The sequence below is a fragment of the Oncorhynchus clarkii genome, chromosome 17 (assembly GCF_045791955.1).
Source record: "Oncorhynchus clarkii lewisi isolate Uvic-CL-2024 chromosome 17, UVic_Ocla_1.0, whole genome shotgun sequence".
Classification (NCBI taxonomy): Eukaryota; Metazoa; Chordata; class Actinopteri; order Salmoniformes; family Salmonidae; genus Oncorhynchus; species Oncorhynchus clarkii.
In genome coordinates, this window is record NC_092163.1 from 50630756 (window position 1) to 50652546 (window position 21791).

The 21791-nt window shown below is 41.5% G+C and overlaps 1 protein-coding gene across 1 annotated transcript; it reads right to left on the reverse strand.

The window, feature by feature from the left end:
- Positions 1–1958: 1958 nt before the first annotated feature.
- LOC139369804 (metabotropic glutamate receptor 2-like) lies at positions 1959–21646 on the reverse strand. Its single transcript, XM_071109078.1, has 4 exons — positions 20801–21646; positions 8909–9972; positions 2513–2690; positions 1959–2228 (listed from the first exon to the last, which is right to left on the reverse strand). The coding sequence occupies exons 1-4, from the start codon at positions 21507–21509 to the stop codon at positions 2155–2157; spliced, it is 2025 nt and encodes a 674-aa protein (XP_070965179.1). The 5' UTR covers positions 21510–21646; the 3' UTR covers positions 1959–2154.
- Positions 21647–21791: the final 145 nt, after the last annotated feature.

Genomic DNA, 21791 nt, shown 5'->3' on the forward strand with positions numbered 1-21791 from the left:
CCATAATGAAGTGTGCATGGTCTGTGTTGAACCTAGGAATTACAACACATGGCCTCATCTATGGCACATTAGATTGTGTTAATCGTCTGTTCTTTATCTGGGATTAATATAATGTAGGTGCTGTCTGGGATTGTACTAGTTAAATGTATCAGCATCAATAATGTCATATCACTCAAATTAGAATCGTAATTTGTGACAACAATCATGTAAATGTAGTAGATGTACCAGCTGGATTTTGCCTTTGTGGAGAAAGTTCATTTCATGCACACACGATGGCAGTGTTGAATCATGGTTGTGGTCCATCGTTCTAAGAAGAATCTGGCTCGTTCTCTTTCGACTCTTCCGCAGTACAACTTTTGTTTGGTGTATTTTCAAAGGCACCTGCAGAGGATTTTCTCTCATATAAAGTCATGTAGATGCTCCAGCTAATTTTCACTGAGAGGCTGTGGTCTGTTTGGTCTGCATGCTTTGCAGATGGTGAATTAAATAGACAAATATTTGGCAGCTTCCCATTTACTGTACACTTACCAACTTACCAACACTGAATGTACAAAACATTAAGAACACCTTCCTAATATTGAGTTGCATCCCCCTTTTGCCCTCAGAACAGCCTCGATTTGCCAGGGCATGGAGTCAAGATGGTGTCAAAAGTGTTCCACAGGGATGCTAGTCCATTTTGAATCCATTGCTTCCCAAGATGGCTGGATGTCCTTTTAGGTGGTAGACCATTCTTGATACACACGGAAAACTGTTGACCATGAAGAACCCAGCAGCGTTGCAATTCTTGACCCAAACCGGTGCGCCTGGCACCTACTACCATACCCCACTCAAAGGCACTTACATCTTTTGTCTCGCCCATTCGCCCTCTGAATGGCACACATACACAATCCATGTCTCAATTGTCTCTAGGCTTAAAAATCCTTCTTTAACCTGTCTCTTCCCTTTAATTTACACTGATTTGAAGTGGATTTAATAAGTGACATCAATAAGGGATCAATACTTTCACCTGGATTCACCTGGTCAGTCTGTCTTGGAAATAGCATGTGTCCTCAATGTTTTGAACACTCTGTGAAACTAAAGAGAGGAATTGCACAAGGAATTGCACAAGCAAATAGTATTTTCGAGGGGGATTGTATGATAAATATTTGAATCACATAGTGCATACAGTAATATTTGCTTATGCTTCTCGTCTCAAGGTGATTTGCATTATTTCTCCTGATGTTAGAGTTTAGAGTTAGAATGTTAGAGCATTCAAGAGTTGAAGAGGCTCATTACGTGGCAATTGGAGGTGGGTCAAGGTATGCCACTGGGAAATAAGGTACGCTTTGTCTGGCTGGGAGTGGCATTTGTAAGCTGCTGGTATATTTTTATCAGTAATGGGTTCCTGTGATGTGGCTATGCCAGTTATCAGGCCGTCTGAAAATGCCACGGTGTTAAATACTGGAAAATGCCAACTGTTGATGTAGTTTGAGCTTGAAGTTCTTGGAGGTGTTTCTGATGGTTACTCATGCCGAGGCTCCAGGGTGATACAATTCTGTAATGACATTAATTTTATTCACCTTTCCCCAAATGCTCTGTGGAATTCAAGAGCAGCGGTAACACGTAGGAGAATGGTTTCTATGCAACATAATACTTGAACTAAAACACACACACTAGCGTTTGATCACCTCCTTGGTGACTGTAATGTGTCTTCTGATTGAATGACAGTTTAACTACAACACATTTTGTTTCAGCCAGACAGCCTGTGTATGAGAGTTATAAAATATTCAACACATCTGTAGTTTTCATATTAATAAAAAAAAAACGTTTTATTTACATAAATTACAAGAAAGCACAAACTGGTTCACCAAAATCTACATTAAAAACATTTTGTATATATTACATTTAACAGATTTACTATAATTTACTCCATGTCTGAAGTAAAATCTTCAATAAAAAGAAGGGCTATAATACTGACATCTCTTTTTAAAATCGCTACCAGTCAGAGAATGAAAACAGAATCGGGACATTGTACTCACAGCACTAAGAGGATAACAAAATCTGGACAATCTTCTGTGTGACCTCTTTATTATCTGAAACAGCTGATTCTTGACTAGTGGTTATAGAAGTGTATACAATGGCAGCAGAGGAACATGAGTCTCAGTCTGTCAGTCTTCACAAAGATGAAGTCGTGGAGTCCACCACTTCTCGACCATTACACACCGTTGGTACAATATTGGAGGCTGAAGCTGCAGAAAGAGAATAGACCATTTTCTACAACACTTCTATTAGAGGTTAGAGAAGAAGATGGAGTAGAAAAGAACACCTCATTCTAAACTACAGAGACGCTGGTCTGACAGCTCACCACAGGGGTGTTCTCAAGTGACGTGCTGTATCACGTAATGTGTTGAAACATCTCAGTGATTAATAATGATAATGTAAAATTACTTTAACGACCACGATGGAAATAATAATGATGATGATGGTAATGGTGATGATGAAGGTTGTGTTCACCTGCCGGCGGGGTTTGTACCTTGAGAGAAGCTGGATCCGGGGCCGGTGGTGACGCCGAAGCGGGTGGTGGCCACCCGGAGCGAGGTAACATTCTTCTGGGGCTGGAACAGGATGATGTGGGTCTTAGGGGCGAAGAGGCAGCCCAGCACCACCGAGCCACTCAGACTGACAGAGATGCACATGGTGGTGGTCTGCACCTGAAGGGGGGAGAGGGATAAATAGAGAGGATGGGACCAGAGACAGCGATTACTCATCTGATAAAGCCAGTACATACCATATTACGGACAGATTTGGGGAGTAACTGATTACATGTAATCTGATTACAAAAAAACTCCAATCAGTACTTTTGTAAACCTAGATGATTGCTTCTTGGATACCTATACATTTCCCAATGACATTCAATTCAGCAATAAAAAAAGGAGCAAGTTTAAGTATGTTCCGCCTGAACGAGTCTGACCCCTAATAAAAGGGCTACCCAGACCCCTCTTTTACTCTGCTGCTACTCTCTGTTTATTTTCTATGCATAGTCACTTTAACTCTACCTGCATGTACATATTACCTCAATTACCTCGACTAACTGGTGCTCCCTGCACATTGACTTTGTACCAGTACCCCCTGTATATAGCCTCGCTATTGTTATTTTACTGCTGCTGTTGAATTATTTGTTACTTTTATTTTAAATTTTTTACTTATCTATTTTTTACTTAACTCTTATTTTTCATAAAACTGCATAGTTGGTTAGGGGCTTGTAAGTAAACATTTTACTGCAATGTCTACACCTGTTGTATTCGGCGCATGTGACAAATAACATTTTATTTTATTTGACCACAAGTCAGAGACCACTATGATGGCACAGCAAATGCGTTTGATGGATAATTTGTCTTCTTCTAATGCCTTTTAAGAGAGAAGCAATCCCAAAAAAAATCTGATTACGTTACTGATACAAATTTTGGACAGGTAACTAGTAATTGTAATGGATTACATTTAGAAATAACCTACCTACCCAACCCTGATTACGGAACACAACACACCATGGAGACTGAGGAATGTCAAAAAGCAAACAGATAGTAAGCAGACAACCTCAGGAAATAGGTTACATGTGTGCTTGTGTGGTGCTACCAGCAGTATCTGAGAGGAGAGGGGTGTGAGCTGTTCGCCTGTCAGTCCCTCAAATCATCCTACCCCCCCCACGTCATCTCCTTCCATCCGCCCACATGCAGTTGTGTGTCATCAGCCAGTCCTTTTATATACAGCCAAGCTTTGTTTTTGTCTCTTCCCAGATTACTGTTTCGTTATAGTGCAGTGCTGCATGGTGGGTGGGTGCTGGGTGGATCTTACCAGTCTGCCATCCACACACTTCCAAGGTGTCTGTCCATGTCTCCCTGAATACTAATATCAGCATTAGAATGAGCTGGGCTGGCAGGCAGAGAGCACCCAGCGGTGGACATGCTGTTCAAGCTGTGCTGTGGCCGTTCACTCACTGCTGTCACTGAATGCAAATTCACCATAACATGACACAAGTGAATCTTTGAGTTGTATAGTTCAATTTGAAATAAATAATTGATTTGTGGACCGTCTCAACTATCAGTACCTTTGTTGAGCTGTACATTATGTTAAAAAGTTAATTTAAATCTGGTTTATAATACAACTAAATGGTGGTAAACGGATGTCATCCTCATGTAAATAGCTGGATATTATCAAATAGCACACAGGTCCTATATCCCACACTTTCTATTTAAAAATAGTTTTAATAACAGGGCAATACTACATAATAAAGTGTTAAGCAAATATATTTCTTAGGAAGAGCTGAGAGATGAGAATCTGTCTTCTCAGTCTGGGATTGAATTGTTCATTATGAAAACTGACATACAGTAGATACAGATTGTTGTAAGTACTTTCGATAAGACTTTTAGATACAACCCACTGGGCACAGACGTCAATTCAACGTCTATTCTACATTGGTTCAACAAAATGTAATTGAATTCACGTGGAAACAACATTGATTCAACAAGTGTGTGTGCCCAGTGGGAAGTGTTTGTTTTTAAAAAGCTGTGTAGCCTGTGGTAGCCATACATACTGTCTATTCAGGTGTGGTTTTCCACCTAGAGGAAGCCAGCACAGGAAGAGTGAGATCATCCTACATTTTCAGCCTGGTAACAGGATGTGAAGGTGGAGCATGAATGGATGATTTCAGTGTTTCTGTTGGATTGTAGAATATGAGTATATGAAATAAATGTCACCAATAAAACCTAAAGATACAGGTAACTGTCAAAATACAGTGTTCAATTGGGTTGAGATCTGGTGGCTGAAACACACACACACACACACACACACACACACACACACACACACTTTAAACCCCCCATGGTCATTTGAGACCCCTTTTTCAAAGTCAATGAGATCTTTCTTCTAGCCATGGTAGCAAAAAAATTGGGCAACTGGACAATTTTATACATGACAATAAAGATTATGGGATGTTAATTGCATAATTAACTCAGGAACAGGGGTGAAAGCAGGGCGGTATGTTCCGGTAAGGCTTCCTGGCAAAAGACACAGTGGGGGTACGCCGTACCAGTAAAACATGAGCCTATCACAATAATTAAAACAAAATGTCAAGAGAATTGTAGGCTAGTACACCATTATTAATCATTACCTCATAATGAAACATTTGCGAATGGACTTAAAAACATTTGGTATAGACTACATTCCAAAATGCAATGTGGTTAGTAAAAAAAAAAGACATTTTGCCAAGGCAGGGATGAGTGGCCAACACTGAGATGCGTGTGGATGCATAAATTCTTCCCCCCTGTCAAATGTCATTACACTTTTTGGTGTTTTGTGTAACAAATGTCTCTTTCCATTCACCACTGTTTGGAGGTTGTAGATATGTTGCGAGTGGATGAACGTGCAAGGGTAGCCTAGTAAAGGAGCCCTTAAAACGATTGTTTGACAATCAGATAAAAACATCATGACTGGTTGTGTTTATGCCACAATAAAAGATGAACACATTTGAGAAATATGCTTTTTTGTGTATGTGGAACATTTCTGGGTTCATGAAACGTGGGACCAACACTTTACATGTTGCATTTATATTTTCTTCAGTGTACTTTGTATCCCTCATTTACTCAAGAGTTTCCTTTATTTTGGCAGTTACCTGTACATCTGATCGTTGTACAACCATGTACAAGCCGAGCTGCAGAGATTTGTAACAGCGTGGGGTAAGATAGCTGATGATGCCTTTGATTTGTTGAACAACATTTTTGGCATCCATGATTTAAAAGAAATCTTGAGGAATCAAATGTAGATACTTCTGATCTATGGGTTACATGAAACACGGGCACTCTTAGCCTTTGGATATGACTGATGTTTCATCACCTTTGTTAACCTATGTCACAGAGGTTGGAGAAAAAGCTGCTTGTCCCTATCAGGGATGACATCTTTAATATTTCATTTGGTAATCATGTTGTAATTCATGCCTCAGTACACCATATTTTGCCTGCTTAAACATTTCATGGATGACATATGCAAATTACTATTTGATTATTCAAGCAGAGATTTCTGAAATCTCAGGGTGTGAGGACAACCATCTCATAGCAAGAGTGTAGCAGAAAGAACACAGCACAGTGACACAGTGGCTTGCGAAAGTATTCACCCCCTTGGCATCTTTCATATTTTTTTGCCTTACAACCTTGAATTAAAATAGACTTTTGGGGGGTTTGTATCATTTGATTTACACAACATGCCTACCACTTTGAAGATGTCAATTTTATTTATTTATTGTGAAGCAATCAAGAAATAAGACAAAAAAACAGAACTTGAGTGTGCATAACTATTCACCCCCACACCCCCCTCTGGGATTTTTGCCCATTCTTCAAATTGGATGGGTTCTGCTGGTGTACAGCAATCTGTATTGGATTAAGGTCTGGGCTTTGACTAGGCCATTCCAAGACATTTAAATGTTTCCCCTTAAACCTCTCGAGTGTTGCTTTAGCAGTATGCTTAGGGTATTGTACTGCTGGAAGGTGAACCTCTGTCCCAGTCTCAAATCTCTGGAAGACTGAAACAGGTTTCCCTCAAGAATTTCCCTGTATTCAGCGCCATCCATCAATCCTTCTATTCTGACCAGTTTTCCCAGTCCCTGCCAATGAAAATGGATGGTGTTCTCGGCCAGTCTCCAGATCTCAACCCCATAGAAAATCTTTGGAAGGAGTTGAAAATCTGTGTTGCCCAACAACAGCCCCAAAACATCACTGCTCTAGAGGAGATCTGCATGGAGGAATGGGCCAAAATACCAGCAACAGTGTGTGAACCTTGTGAAGAACGTTTGACCTCTGTCATTGCCAACAAAGGGTATATAACAAAGTATTGAGATAAACTTTTGTTATTGACCAAATACTTATTTTCCACCATAATTTGCAAATAAATTCATTAAATCCTACAATGTGATTTTCTGGATTTTTTTTCTCATTTTGTCTGTCATAGTTGAAGTGTACCTATGATGAAAATTACAGGCCTCTCTCATCTTTTTAAGTGGGAGAACTTGCACAATTGGTGGCTGACTAAATACTTTTTTGCGCCACTGTATACTGAGATCATATGACACTTAGATTGTACACAGGCGGACTTTATTTAACTAATTATGTGAGTTCTGAAGGTAATTGGTTGCACCAGATCTTATTTAGGGGCTTCATAGCAAAGGGGGTGAATGCACATGCACGCACCACTTTTCCAATTTTTGTTTTTTAGAATTTTTTGAAACAAGTTTTTTTTCATTTCACTTCACCAATTTGGACTATTTTGTGTATGTCCATTACATGAAATCCAAATAAAAATCAATTTAAATTACAGGTTGTAATAGAGCAAAATAGGAAAAATGCCAAGGGGGTTGAATATTTTTGCAAGGCACTGTATATCCCTCACAGCAGACAAAACAAATCACATGAGCCTCTGTTTCAGTTCAGTTGCACCAGAGATAATCAGAGTGGTCAGATTAGATATCTGTGTTGATCTGACACTCTGTTCTGTCCGTGTCCCACTCTATCCCCTCCCCCTTCTGCCATGAGGTAGGGTCCCTCTGAAGCCCTGAGAGACATACCATAATCCCAGCGCACGGGACACAGCTGGGACTCAACGTCCTGCTCTTTCACACTCCATTCCACACAACTACGCACAGGGATGTTCTGTCCCACCTCCAGACCTCATGCTCTCCAGCCTGCCCATCTGTGTCTGCAGAGGTATAGGGTCACCAGGGGACCTCTCTCTGCCTCTCTCCCCAGCTCCAGTCCACAGAGGGATCCCAGAGGGAACCAAACACCACAGAGCTCAGTATGTCTTTCTGGAACTCTCTCTCTCCGTCATCAGATCTTTAGGTTCAAGACTTAACAATCCAAGTATGATTAGGTCACTTGGCCACAGAAATATTTTTCAGGCTGTTATGCTTTTTGCTCTGCTGTCCACACACCACATACACACTTGTGTAAAGTATACACATACAATATTAACGCAATGTTGGAGAGCATTACTTAATAAATCCATTGACTAATCGTTTGCTCTATGCTAATTGTCATTCAGTAGCTGATTTCAAGTGTGTTTTCAGTCCAAATCCATCCCACCTATTAAAACATATATGATATGATCTCCTCTGAGCCTTTGTTCTCATCTGGAGCAGATTTTTCAGCCACATGAAAAGAGAGCTGCTGCTTTTATCAAAGTTGAAGAGAAGTGTTCAAAGGGATTTGATATCTCTCATCTCAACTCGCAGGTGCTTTAGAAAAGATTCAATGCGCCAAACTCACATTCCCTGACTTATGACTATTAGGACACAGGAAAAACACAAGTAGAATTAACATCAAAGGGATCCATTTTTTGTGTCTTCAACCTCAGCTTGTAAAGTAGATATATGTTAGGCAGTGTGTTGATGTTGTGGTGTTATTCTTTGGAAAAGCACTGACAATTTATACCAGAATAACAAACTCTCTGGGCTCTATTCAGACTTGAGATAAGTTGACTTAACAAGGACTTGAGTCTTTTATGTTTTACTTAAATCCATTTTTATTGACGTAGCCCTTAAACACTCACACCCGTATACGGGTATAACTGACAGATATTCTGAACTTGAGCACCGTGCGTGACAAGAAGTTGCCCCCATCCCGGGAATTGGGCAACATTTGCAAATGTTTTGTTTTCTGAGTGAGGGAAATGTTGTAAATTAAGATGACTCAATGTATTTTGAAAGAATGAACAGATGTTCCTATTAACTCCAAACTGTTATAAACTACCAAACTACCATACTTATGTATTTTCATATTTATTATGTAAGAAACATTTAATTTTGGCCCTATCCATATATATGAGTGTAAAGAGTTAAAACTACATATCTCAAGTCTGAATCTGGCCCATAGAGTTGGTAACTCACCCTGTAGTCGCTGGCCGTGACGTAGAAGATGGGCTGGAAGGCCAGCCAGATGATACAGGTGGTGTACATGGTGAACCCAATGAACTTGGCCTCGTTGAAGTTCTCTGGACACTTCCTGGTCTTGAAGGCGTACACGGTACAGAGGATGATGAGGATGCAGTTGTAGGTGAGGGACATGAGCATGCTGGAGTCTTTGCTGTTGCACTTGAGGGTAACTATGTCCCTCCTCTCTGGGCTCACCTCCTTCCTGACCCCCGGGGTCTCCACCAGCAGCCAGACCACCACCACCACCAGTTGGCAAGAGATCAGACCCCCGCAGATGGCCACCTGGGAGGCAGGGCTGATGAACCTCGGCCGCTGGGCTCCATCCTTCACTCCGCTGAAGATGCGTGCGATGCGGTTGGTCTTGGTGAGGAGCGCTGAGTAGCAAACAGCGAAGGAGGTGCCCAGGCCAAGTCGACGTAGGGTACACACAGCCATGGAGGGCTTTGCGATATAGATGAAAGTCATGCTGTAGCACATCAGAACACCCAGCAGGAGAATGTAGGACACTTCCCGCCCACTGGCCTTCACCACGGGGGTGTCGTTGTGCTTGAGGAAGAGGCCAATGATGAAGAGTGTACACATCATGCCCAGGCAGGAGATGGTAACCGGGCCTATAGCCCAGGCGTCCTCCCAGCGGATGTACTCCTCAGGCAGGTTGTAGCAGCCCGTCAAGTTGGCCAGGGGCCATTCGCCAAACTTGCAGTCGGCGCAGGTGAACTCATCCATCAGGTACTGGTAGGACTGGCAAGGGATGCAGATCCAGCAGCACACGTCTCCAGGCTGCATGCTTTTCACCTCGTTCTTCCTGCAGGGGTCACTACACTGGGAGGTGGGTACAGCATGACCCTCCCAGGGGATCTGGCTGGTGTTGAAGGTCAGACTCTGGGCCCAGTAGCCCACCTTATGGTAGACGTAGCGCCCATCCTCTTTGTGGTAGTGGAATATGTTGTAGCGGCCCAGGCTGTCTCCAAAGGCATCGAACCTCACCATGTTCTCTGTGTCTGCTGGACGGAATGGAGCTGAAAGAGAAGTTGTGAAAGAGAAGACCATGGACGTGTTATGATAGTTGAAAGTCAAATAAGCAAATGAATGTCTATCCATAACAATACAATATATGATCAACCCTCTGAACTCTGACTAAGATTGGTATTTTGAATGAATTGTGTTTTTCTTTCCTAGCATTATGTGTACAATGAACCAAGGATCTTGGCGTCGACATGTTTTGATGGAATGAGCTTGTTTCTGCTTCATCACTTCACCTCTCTGTATCTCCCCTCTGACATTCCATTCCTTCCACATGGGATTGAACAGTGGCTGATGCATCGGGGACACAGGTGCAAACCCAGCATTTACATAATTGAAGCCAGAAGGTTGACTCTGTTTTCTTTGACACAGGTTTATTGCACTTTAATGTGAATGCGATTCAGAAGTCTGTTTTACTATTCAGGTGCCAAAAACTATGGGTTTACAGCAGATTATACCATGGCATTGTTGAATACTCATTTCTTATTGGCTTGAAGGGAATGATTTCCCTATAACGCATAGCATGTCGCCATGGTAGAATTCAATGGCTATAATTTATTCTTACATGTTTTGTTTGAATTGCTTTATAAAGCAAAAGTCGATTTCAAAACATTATTGGTGTTGTTGAATTAGATTTTTGTAAAAGCAAGCTAGGACTAATGGTTGGTTAGCTAAACAAGCACATCTGTTTGTTTAGTTACCACAGCAACTACTGTAGCGATCTAGTAACAAGGCTATATACAGGGGGAACTGGTACTGAGTCAATGTGCGGGGCTACAGGTTAGTCAAGGTAATTAAGTAAATATGTACATGTATGTAGGGGTAAAGTGACTATGCCTAGATAATAGATAATAAACATTAGCAGCAACATAAAAAGGGGGGGGGGGGTCAATGCAAATAGTCCGCTTACCATGCGGTAGCAGAGAGAACAGTCTATGACTAGGGTGGCTGGAGTCTTTGGCAATTTGTAGGGCCTTCCTCTGACACCTCATGTTATAGTGGTCCTGGATGGCGGGAAGCTTGGCCCCAGTGATGTAATGGGCCATACGGACTACCCTCTGTAGCGCCTTGTAGATGGATGCCAAACAGTTGCTATACCAGGCGGTGATGCAACCAGTGGTGCAGCTGTATAATATCCTTTTGAGGATCTGAGGACCCTTGACAAATCTTTTCAGTCTCTTGAGGGGGAATAGGTGTTGTCGTGCCCTCTTCACGACTGTCTTGGTGTGTTTGGACCATGACAGTTTGTTGGTGATGTGGACACCAACGAACTTGAGCCTCTCAATCTGCTCCACTACAGCCCCGTTGATGAGAATGGGGGAGTGCTTGGCGTTGAACACATTTCTACTCTAAATGGCAATTTCTAGAGGCAAATGTGTTAAATTATAGAACGGGTTGTTTGGATCCTGATTGGTTGATAGGGGACAACAACTCCCACAAAATACCATAATTCCACAGTTGCAGACAGGAAATTAATTAACTTTAACTCCCACTGGGAAAAAAAAGCTTCTACACATTATTTTTCCACACTACTATTTGGTTTGCAACAGTTGGGGTTTTATAAACCTACCAGTCTCCCTCCTCTATGACCTGTGCAACAATGTATAATTTTACAAATGTCATCTCTCCCGTGCGAGTAGGCTAGCCAGCCTAAGATTGAACAATGAACGTGAAACGAATAATTCACAAGGGAAACCGGCGCAAGGCAGCATATGTAGGCCTATTGGATATTTATTAAATCCTTATTTATTGAAGTTATTGTCTCTCATCATTTAATCTGAGATAGATAGCTACATGACAATTATATAGCAAAGTCGAATTAATAGAATGATTAGAATGAACGACTGGGTCAAAACATGAGAAAATAACTAACGACCAGCCCGCTTGGGTAGTAACTTCAGAATGCAAAAGTTATCCGATGCGGGCCTGGAGGCAAGGGAAATATCTGTGAGTGGCCATCGGTGTGAGAGCTCACTCAATAGTTATTGGCAGCCCCTAACATGGAGAACATAAAGTGCTGGCGCACCATTTTAGCTGGCAACGATGTGAGAGGGAAGTCCCTTTCTCCGCCAAAGAAGAGGAAATCACTGGCAGTCACTAACCAGTTCCAGGACCATGGAGAGTTCTTCTAATGGCGTGCCATCAACGGAAACTTCACTATTAACGGAAACTTCACGATTCACCCAGAAATCACCAGCTAGGTTGGTTAGCTCGGACTCGCCAACCATAAATTGTTGCCTATGTAGGAATATTGGATATTTATTAAATCATTCTTTATTGTAATTCTTGTTTCTCATCATCATTGCATGTCTGCTACATGCCAATGATTTGTTTAGCATAGCAACGTCGAATAAATAGAATGATTTAGAATGAACGACTGGGTCAAAACATGAGAAAATACAGTATATCCATAAAAATTATGCTGATTCATGATTTCGACTGGTTTAAAAAAGCTGCCAGTCTGTCTCATCCCGACTCCCGAAACGTTCATTACCATAGGACAGCTAGAGATCGAATTTCAATATTGAAACAATGTTGCAAATGTTGGCGAGACAGACAGCAAGGTTATTAAAATCTCCACTGTTGAAAACAAAATGCTAGTCTAGAAGGGAGATCATGTCTAGATGCTTTTCCTGAGTAGATCTAGTATACAAATTGCCTGGCTGATCTGATGAGACAGTGGATTGTGCAGTCAGATGGAACAGAGTAAATAGGCATTTCAACGTCATAGATTTATCCTGTGTTAATTTGTGGAATACGGTTTTAACCAATCAGCATCCGGGATTAGACTCACCCGTAGTATAACACACGATAATCTCCGGGTTCAAGGGCGTTATTGCTTAATTATAGCCATGGTATAAAAGGGATAATTAACTCGGGCTCCATTTGTTCTCTGGAAAATAATGCAACTCCTTGGAAGGTCAGTTCCACTCACCTCACGCGTCATGGAATACACCTTCCACGTTGTTTATTATTTCCCTAGAACGCATAGCCTCTTGTTAATTATCCATTACTTCATCACCCTGGAATAAACAGTTACAATCACTTTGTACCATGTCAAAAAGATTGAAAATGAATAAATCCATAATGTCTAACTATGGAAAAACTATTTGCAAGCCATGTATAGAAATATCAATGTATTTATTGGATTTTTTTAGAACCATTCTTAGCTGAATAGGCCCGTTTCTTTTAACTAGAGGAAACATGGCTTTACTATGGATGAAGGATCATTTGTGACCCTGCTGTACTGCCTTCTCCCCACAGATGTCCATACACTTCAGGCCATTGGACGATTGTAGTCTTGTAGTCCAATCTGATGTCTTCTGACAGCAAGATCCCCTGGGGATCCATCTAAAAATCCATGAACGGCTGAGATGGATTGCTTGGGTAAAGCAACCCTCATGGACTTCAAACCACCCACCATTACTCATGCATGAAAATATTATTGCCTTTTACTCCAACAATACTTTAAGACTACTTACTCAGTCAATAGTTTAGTAGTTAGATAGTCAGAACATTTGGCTTGGTGGTGTTGTACAGATGTGTTGATGCTATAGGGTTTTAAATAAATGATCTGTTACACTTGCTAACTATCTCTGCTCACCACATGAATGAGAGTGTCGATGCCTGATGAAAGTGTTAATGTACAGTAATTCCTATTTGTGATATCCAGGTTCTGGGCCAAATCACTGTCCTCACACTCCAGGCAGATGAGATGTGTGACAAAATGAGCCTCAGAGAGTGAGGCTGGACATGGATGTTTCATCTTTGCAAATTGAATCGTTGCAAGCTGTTATCTTCAGCAGTATTATAAACAACAACTTGAATTAGTCATAGGACTGTTCCTATGTTTAGGTAGGAACTGATACAATGGATCTAATTTGATGTAATCAAATTTGTCACCAAGCAGGGCACTCATGGGTAGATTATGATTGCAAGATATCATGCAGTGTAGTTTTCATTTTCAACATTATGTGGTGAGAGGATAATTAGAGAAAAGGATAATATAGATAAACCAAATGAAGTACTAAAAAATCGAGTTGAATATGGTCTATTTGTTCTCTGGCAATATTCTAAAGAGAGGATACAGTTAAACTACGGAGGTCATGAAATGTTGTCAGCTGCTGGTGATTGTCATGCAAATCACTGCAGGTCTCACAGTAATTGACCTTTATTTAACATAAATACGTTTAGCATCTCCGGCTCCCACACTTAGCGGACCTTTGGAACATGTACAGTTTTAAAAAGTCTAATAAATCCATTTAATATAGCCTACACTATCACAATAAATCCATGATTTATTTTAGACAGGTCTAAAGAAACATTATGGTATGAAGAAAATGTAGCCTATTTCAGAAGAGCAGAATAGCATATTCTGAGCCATCAATATGTTAGGCCCTGATCTGGCTATGCCATATACAGTGCCTTGCGAAAGTATTCGGCCCCCTTGAACTTTGCGACCTTTTGCCACATTTCAGGCTTCAAACATAAATATATAAAACTGTATTTTTTTGTGAAGAATCAACAACAAGTGGGACACAATCATGAAGTGGAACGACATTTATTGGATATTTCAAACTTTTTTAACAAATCAAAAACTGAAAAATTGGCCGTGCAAAATTATTCAGCCCCTTTACTTTCAGTGCAGCAAACTCTCTCCAGAAGTTCAGTGAGGATCTCTGAATGATCCAATGTTGACCTAAATGACTAATGATGATAAATACAATCCACCTGTGTGTAATCAAGTCTCCGTATAAATGCACCTGCACTGTGATAGTCTCAGAGGTCCGTTAAAAGCACAGAGAGCATCATGAAGAACAAGGAACACACCAGGCAGGTCCGAGATGCTGTTGTGAAGAAGTTTAAAGCCGGATTTGGATACAAAAATATTTCCCAAGCTTTAAACATCCCAAGGAGCACTGTGCAAGCGATAATATTGAAATGGAAGGAGTATCAGACCACTGCAAATCTACCAAGACCTGGCCGTCCCTCTAAACTTTCAGCTCATACAAGGAGAAGACTGATCAGAGATGCAGCCAAGAGGCCCATGATCACTCTGGATGAACTGCAGAGATCTACAGCTGAGGTGGGAGACTCTGTCCATAGGACAACAATCAGTCGTATATTGCACAAATCTGGCCTTTATGGAAGAGTGGCAAGAAGAAAGCCATTTCTTAAAGATATCCATAAAAAGTGTTGTTTAAAGTTTGCCACAAGCCACCTGGGAGACACACCAAACATGTGGAAGAAGGTGCTCTGGTCAGATGAAACCAAAATTGAACTTTTTGGCAACAATGCAAAACGTTATGTTTGGCGTAAAAGCAACACAGCTCACACCATCCCCACTGTCAAACATGGTGGTGGCAGCATCATGGTTTGGGCCTGCTTTTCTTCAGCAGGGACAGGGAAGATGGTTAAAATTGATGGGAAGATGGATGGAGCCAAATACAGGACCATTCTGGAAGAAAACCTGATGGAGTCTGCAAAAGACCTGAGACTGGGACGGAGATGTGTCTTCCAACAAGACAATGATCCAAAACATAAAGCAAAATCTACAATGGAATGGTTCATAAATAAACATATCCAGGTGTTAGAATGGCCAAGTCAAAGTCCAGACCTGAATCCAATCGAGAATCTGTGGAAAGAACTGAAAACTGCAGTTCACAAATGCTCTCCATCCAACCTCACTGAGCTCGAGCTGTTTTGCAAGGAGGAATGGGGAAAAATGTCAGTCTCTCGATGTGCAAAACTGATAGAGACATACCCCAAGCGACTTACAGCTGTAATCGCAGCAAAAGGTGGCGCTACAAAGTATTAACTTAAGGGGGCTGAATAATTTTGCACGCCCAATTTTTCAGTTTGTGATTTGTTAAAAAAGTTTGAAATATCCAATAAATGTCGTTCCACTTCATGATTGTGTCCCACTTGTTGTTGATTCTTCACAAAAAAATACAGTTTTATATCTTTATGTTTGAAGCCTGAAATGTGGCAAAAGGTCGCAAAGTTCAAGGGGGCCGAATACTTTCGCAAGGCACTGTAGCTGTAGGCTACACTAGTTCATTAGGCGAGATTTGCTTATAATTCCCGTGGCATTATTTTATATTATTTTATAGTAAGAACAATACAATTGAACATAGCTGAATAACATAGAAAGGATATTTTATCCAAACGATTTACGAAGGAGTGAGCACATGCGGCTATTCTGTGTTGAGTAGTTGACAAAGAAACAGGTCCTCCTACATGCTTCATTTAGAGTTATTCATGCAGATTTAGTTGTGATACAAACGTTAGGCTATATGTTTTGATTTCTAATATATTCTAAGGCTGCATGATGCAACTCTAATGAAATTGAGTTGCATTAAAGGCAGGCTGCACACACTTCATTAGTATCTCATTCACAATTTGGCAAGCACTGGATAATATTCTCACCCATCAGACTACTCTCAATTTATTATCTGGTATTTACGTATATCCTACTAATGCTGTATATGTGTGGAATATTTTTTTATGTAGAATGACCCACAAAATAACAGACGTCATCAGTAGCCTGCACTTGAATAGCGAATGGAGGTTACGTTTTAAATATGCCAGGTATGCTACACCGTTCGTAAAACAGATTGATATGCATCATTTTTATTTGATTTATTTTTATATATATATTTTTTGCATTTTCCAATTAAGAACATTCAAAACAAAAGTGAAAAGATATTAGACAACGATGGGACAAAGTGACAGTAACAGACGAGCGTAACAAAAAAATAATTATAATTATAATTATATATACAAACATACAATAAGAAAAAAATAATAACGAGACTTTGGATCACTACATAGGCTACATATTATACATTATGTGTGAAACATTATGTGAGGATTATATATAGATTCAATCAATGAGATGTGGGGGGAGATTCTCCATATAGTCAATAAAAGGTTGCCAAATTCTGTAAAATGTCTTTAACTTATTCCTCAAGCAGTAAGTGATTTTCTCCAAAGGGATACAACTATTAACTTCCGATAGCCACATTGCAACTGGCAGGGAGGAATCCAATATCCATTTCAATGCAATACATTTCTTGGCGATCGCTAGCAATATTTCTGTTAGCTTTATAGTACGGCTTTGCCTAAGATTGGTGTTAGTAAAGTTACCCAGTAGACAGACCTCCGGGTCTAAAGGGAATGCAACCCCGTGAATTGAGGATATGGTATCGCATACCCCCTACCAGAAACCGTGTAGTTTTGAACACTGCCAAGTGGAATGGAGGAATGTTCCTTCACCTGAGCCACATCTAAAACATAGGGAGGAGATATCTGGGTTGAACTTGTGCAGCCTAGATGGGGTGATATAGAGCTGATGGAGGAAATTAAACTGGATCAGCCTGTATCTGGAGTTCAATGTGGATGTAACACCATCCCTGCATAGGTCACTCCATAGATCCTCATCAAGATCAATACCCAGATCTTTTTCCCATCTAAGTTGGGGTTTATCTAGCCCGGGCAGTGTTAGTCCTGACATAAGAGCATCGTATATACAGGAAATGGTCTTGAACAGTGGTTGGTCTGCGTGGCAGAGTTGTTCATTAGGTGACATCTTAGGTAGGTTCCATTGTCCCTTGAGAGTCACCCTAATAAAGTTTCGTAGTTGTAGGTAGCTAAAGAAGTCCCTGTTAGGCAAGTGGTATTTCTGTTTCAGCTGATCAAAAGACATAAGAACTCTCTCCTCGTAACAATGTTCCAGAAGAGTGATCCCCTTATCAGACCATGGTCTAAAGTTACTATTCTGGAAAAACATAGGGATCAATCTATTGTTCCATAAAGGGGTTTTAGGGGAAAGGAATCCCTCTCGTCCGAACAGCTCATGCAGTTTGCACAATGCCAGGACAGAATGTATGATTAAAGGGTTGTCTGTGATGGTTTTTATAGATTTTCTGTCCCATTTGTAAAACAATTCTGCCCCAGTGTCATCATTTACCTCAAGCTTTTCAATGTTCAACCATGAGGGAGAGGGACCATGTGCATAATTTTAAGAATTTAGCAATAAATATAGCTGCACGAGAAAACTGGGATCCTCTTTTAAATAATGTCCAGTCAAAACTCACACAATTGCGCAATAACTGGGCTTATAAGAACATGTTTCTCTAGGCTCTGTAGGCTATGGGCTCTGGACTCTCCAAAACGTATAGGCTTACAGCCTATGGGCTCTCTAAAACATATAGGCTTATGGGCTTGGCTACATGATACATGCGACTGATTTGAAAAAGTGCATACACTGTTCCTTGCCTTTTAGACTGCACACACTGGGCATCATTCACAAGTGATAATATTCTCACCCATCAGACTATTCTCAATTTAATCTGGTCTTTACATATACTACATTTTTTTTGTGTGAAATTAGTTTTGATTTAGAAAGGCCATTATCATACATCTTTATGCACTTCAATAGCAAATGGAGGATGCTTTTCTGGTGGTTCATTTTCATGCCAGCCAGGTAGGCTACTCCAGGTGTAAACCAAAGCAATGTGCTTAATTTTAGGAAGTGTGTGAAATAAATATTGTAAGCCTATAGAAATATGATTGGGTCCTCCTCTTTTTAATAGAGGCCATCAAAACTCTGTTTTCTCACGCAATGCATAGCCTATAGAAATGTTGTACAACATGGGCTTATAGGAACACATTTCTTTCCATGCATCAACCAGCTATAAGGAGCTGGCTCTCACTGACCAACAGGTGATCATATTCCTCTCAAACTGTGAATGGCAGGGCTCCCATGAAGTGTTTGATTTGATTTTCGATTTAATTTGCATTGATGACAGAGTGATTAGAGGGACAATAGAGTGCAGAGTATTGGCGTCGCAGGAGGTTGGTGGCCCCTTAATCGGTTAGGACAGGCTGGAGCGTCAAAAGTGGAATGGTACCAAATATAGCAAACGTATGCTTTCCATGTGTTTCATGCCATTTCATTTGCACCGTTTCTGTTTGGTACAGTGCCTTGCGAAAGTATTTGGCCCCCTTGAACTTTGCGACCTTTTGCCACATTTCAGGCTTCAAACATAAACATATAAAACTGTATTTTTTTGTGAAGAATCAACAACAAGTGGGACACAATCATGAAGTGGAACGACATTTATTGGATATTTCAAACTTTTTTAACAAATCAAAAACTGAAAAATTGGGCGTGCAAAATTATTCAGCCCCTTTACTTTCAGTGCAGCAAACTCTCTCCAGAAGTTCAGTGAGGATCTCTGAATGATCCAATGTTGACCTAAATGACTAATGATGATAAATACAATCCAGCTGTGTGTAATCAAGTCTCTGTATGAATGCACCTGCACTGTGATAGTCTCAGAGGTCAGTTAAAAGCGCAGAGAGCATCATGAAGAACAAGGAACACACCAGGCAGGTCCGAGATACTGTTGTGAAGAAGTTTAAAGCCGGATTTGGATACAAAAAGATTTCCCAAGCTTTAAACATCCCAAGGAGCACTGTGCAAGCGATAATATTGAAATGGAAGGAGTATCAGACCACTGCAAATCTACCAAGACCTGGCCGTCCCTCTAAACTTTCAGCTCATACAAGGAGAAGACTGATCAGAGATGCAGCCAAGAGGCCCATGATCACTCTGGATGAACTGCAGAGATCTACAGCTGAGGTGGGAGACTCTGTCCATAGGACAACAATCAGTCGTATATTGCACAAATCTGGCCTTTATGGAAGAGTGGCAAGAAGAAAGCCATTTCTTAAAGATATCCATAAAAAGTGTTGTTTAAAGTTTGCCACAAGCCACCTGGGAGACACACCAAACATGTGGAAGAAGGTGCTCTGGTCAGATGAAACCAAAATTGAACTTTTTGGCAACAATGCAAAACGTTATGTTTGGCGTAAAAGCAACACAGCTGAACACACCATCCCCACTGTCAAACATGGTGGTGGCAGCATCATGGTTTGGGCCTGCTTTTCTTCAGCAGGGACAGGGAAGATGGTTAAAATTGATGGGAAGATGGATGGAGCCAAATACAGGACCATTCTGGAAGAAAACCTGATGGAGTCTGCAAAAGACCTGAGACTGGGACGGAGATTTGTCTTCCAACAAGACAATGATCCAAAACATAACGCAAAATGGAATGGTTCAAAAATAAACATATCCAGGTGTTAGAATGGCCAAGTCAAAGTCCAGACCTGAATCCAATCGAGAATCTGTGGAATGAACTGAAAACTGCTGTTCACAAATGCTCTCCATCCAACCTCACTGAGCTCGAGCTGTTTTGCAAGGAGGAATGGGAAAAAATGTCAGTCTCTCGATTTGCAAAACTGATAGAGACATACCCCAAGCGACTTACAGCTGTAATCGCAGCAAAAGGTGGCGCTACAAAGTATTAACTTAAGGGGGCTGAATAATTTTGCACGCCCAATTTTTCAGTTTTTGATTTGTTAAAAAAGTTTGAAATATCCAATAAATGTCGTTACACTTCATGATTGTGTCCCACTTGTTGTTGATTCTTCACAAAAAAAATACAGTTTTATATCTTTATGTTTGAAGCCTGAAATGTGGCAAAAGGTCGCAAAGTTCAAGGGGGCCGAATACTTTCGCAAGGCACTGTAGGTTACTAATGACCATCAGCATCATTAGAGCGCAGTTACCGTGGCATGACCCAGCGGTCACGTGGAGTTTGACTTGGAATTTGACTCGTGACTACCGCGGTAATATGGTCACGGTGACAATCCTAGATATAGTATTTTTTTAGGATATAGAACATCTAATTTCTCTGTATACAGTATAGTCATGTAGCCTTGTCATAGCCATACACATCAATCTTCTTAACTCACCATCAAACTTGGTCTTGAGAATATACTCCCTGTAGAACCTCCTGCCGTTGCCTGGCTTCAGAGCATCACAGACCTTGGTGGTGGAGTTGGGGCACAGTGTCTGCCTCATGTTGTGCAGGGCATGAGCCATGGCATAGACAGCATTCACCACAAACATGATCTTCGACTCCGGCTCAAACAGGCCATCGCGCAGTGAGTGCTTCCCACAGCCCAGGTCATGGAGGCTACACTGGAAACGATTCTCCCAGAACTCCCTGAACCAGGGGTTACGTGTGTTGTTGTAGGGGTTCAGGCCTGTGAAGTACTCAGCAAACTGAAGGATTGGGTAGGAGGCCAGCTCGATGGTGAAGGCCCCATCTGCCACAGCCTCGCTGCCTCTCACCACGCTATCCTGTCTCCCCCAGCCGTCGCTGGCCACCCAGATGAAGGACACGTTCATGCGGTTGGCGGCTACCAGCAGTTCCCGGGCGTCCTCACTGCGTGTGAAGAGGATGACCACCTTGGCGTTGGACTTCTGCTGTAGCGAGCGGATCACCTGGTCGTAGCTGTAGCGGTTCATCGAGCGGCTCACCTTAGCTGAAGTGGCGATGCAGATCTGGCTGGCGCGGGCTTCCTGCTGGAAGGCATCGATACCTGTCTCACCATAGTCGCCCTCCGATGCCACGGTGGACACGTAGGTCCAATTGAAGTAGCGCAGGATCTCTGCCATGGCCTTGGCCTGATAGAAGTCAGGGGGCACCGTGCGGGCAAAGTAGTCGTAGCGGCTCTTGTCACTGAGCTTGGCGCTGGTGGAGGCGTAGCTGATCTGGGGAATCTGGAAAAGACGAAGGAGGTTTGCCACCTGGAGAGAGAGAGACGTACCATGAGACCATGATCAAGATTTCAACAATACTGTAGGTATTTACTGTACCTAGACTTTACACCGGGGTTCCCCAACTGGCAGCCCACAGGACAAATATGGCTCATATTAGTTGCCCCCCCCCGAGTTCTT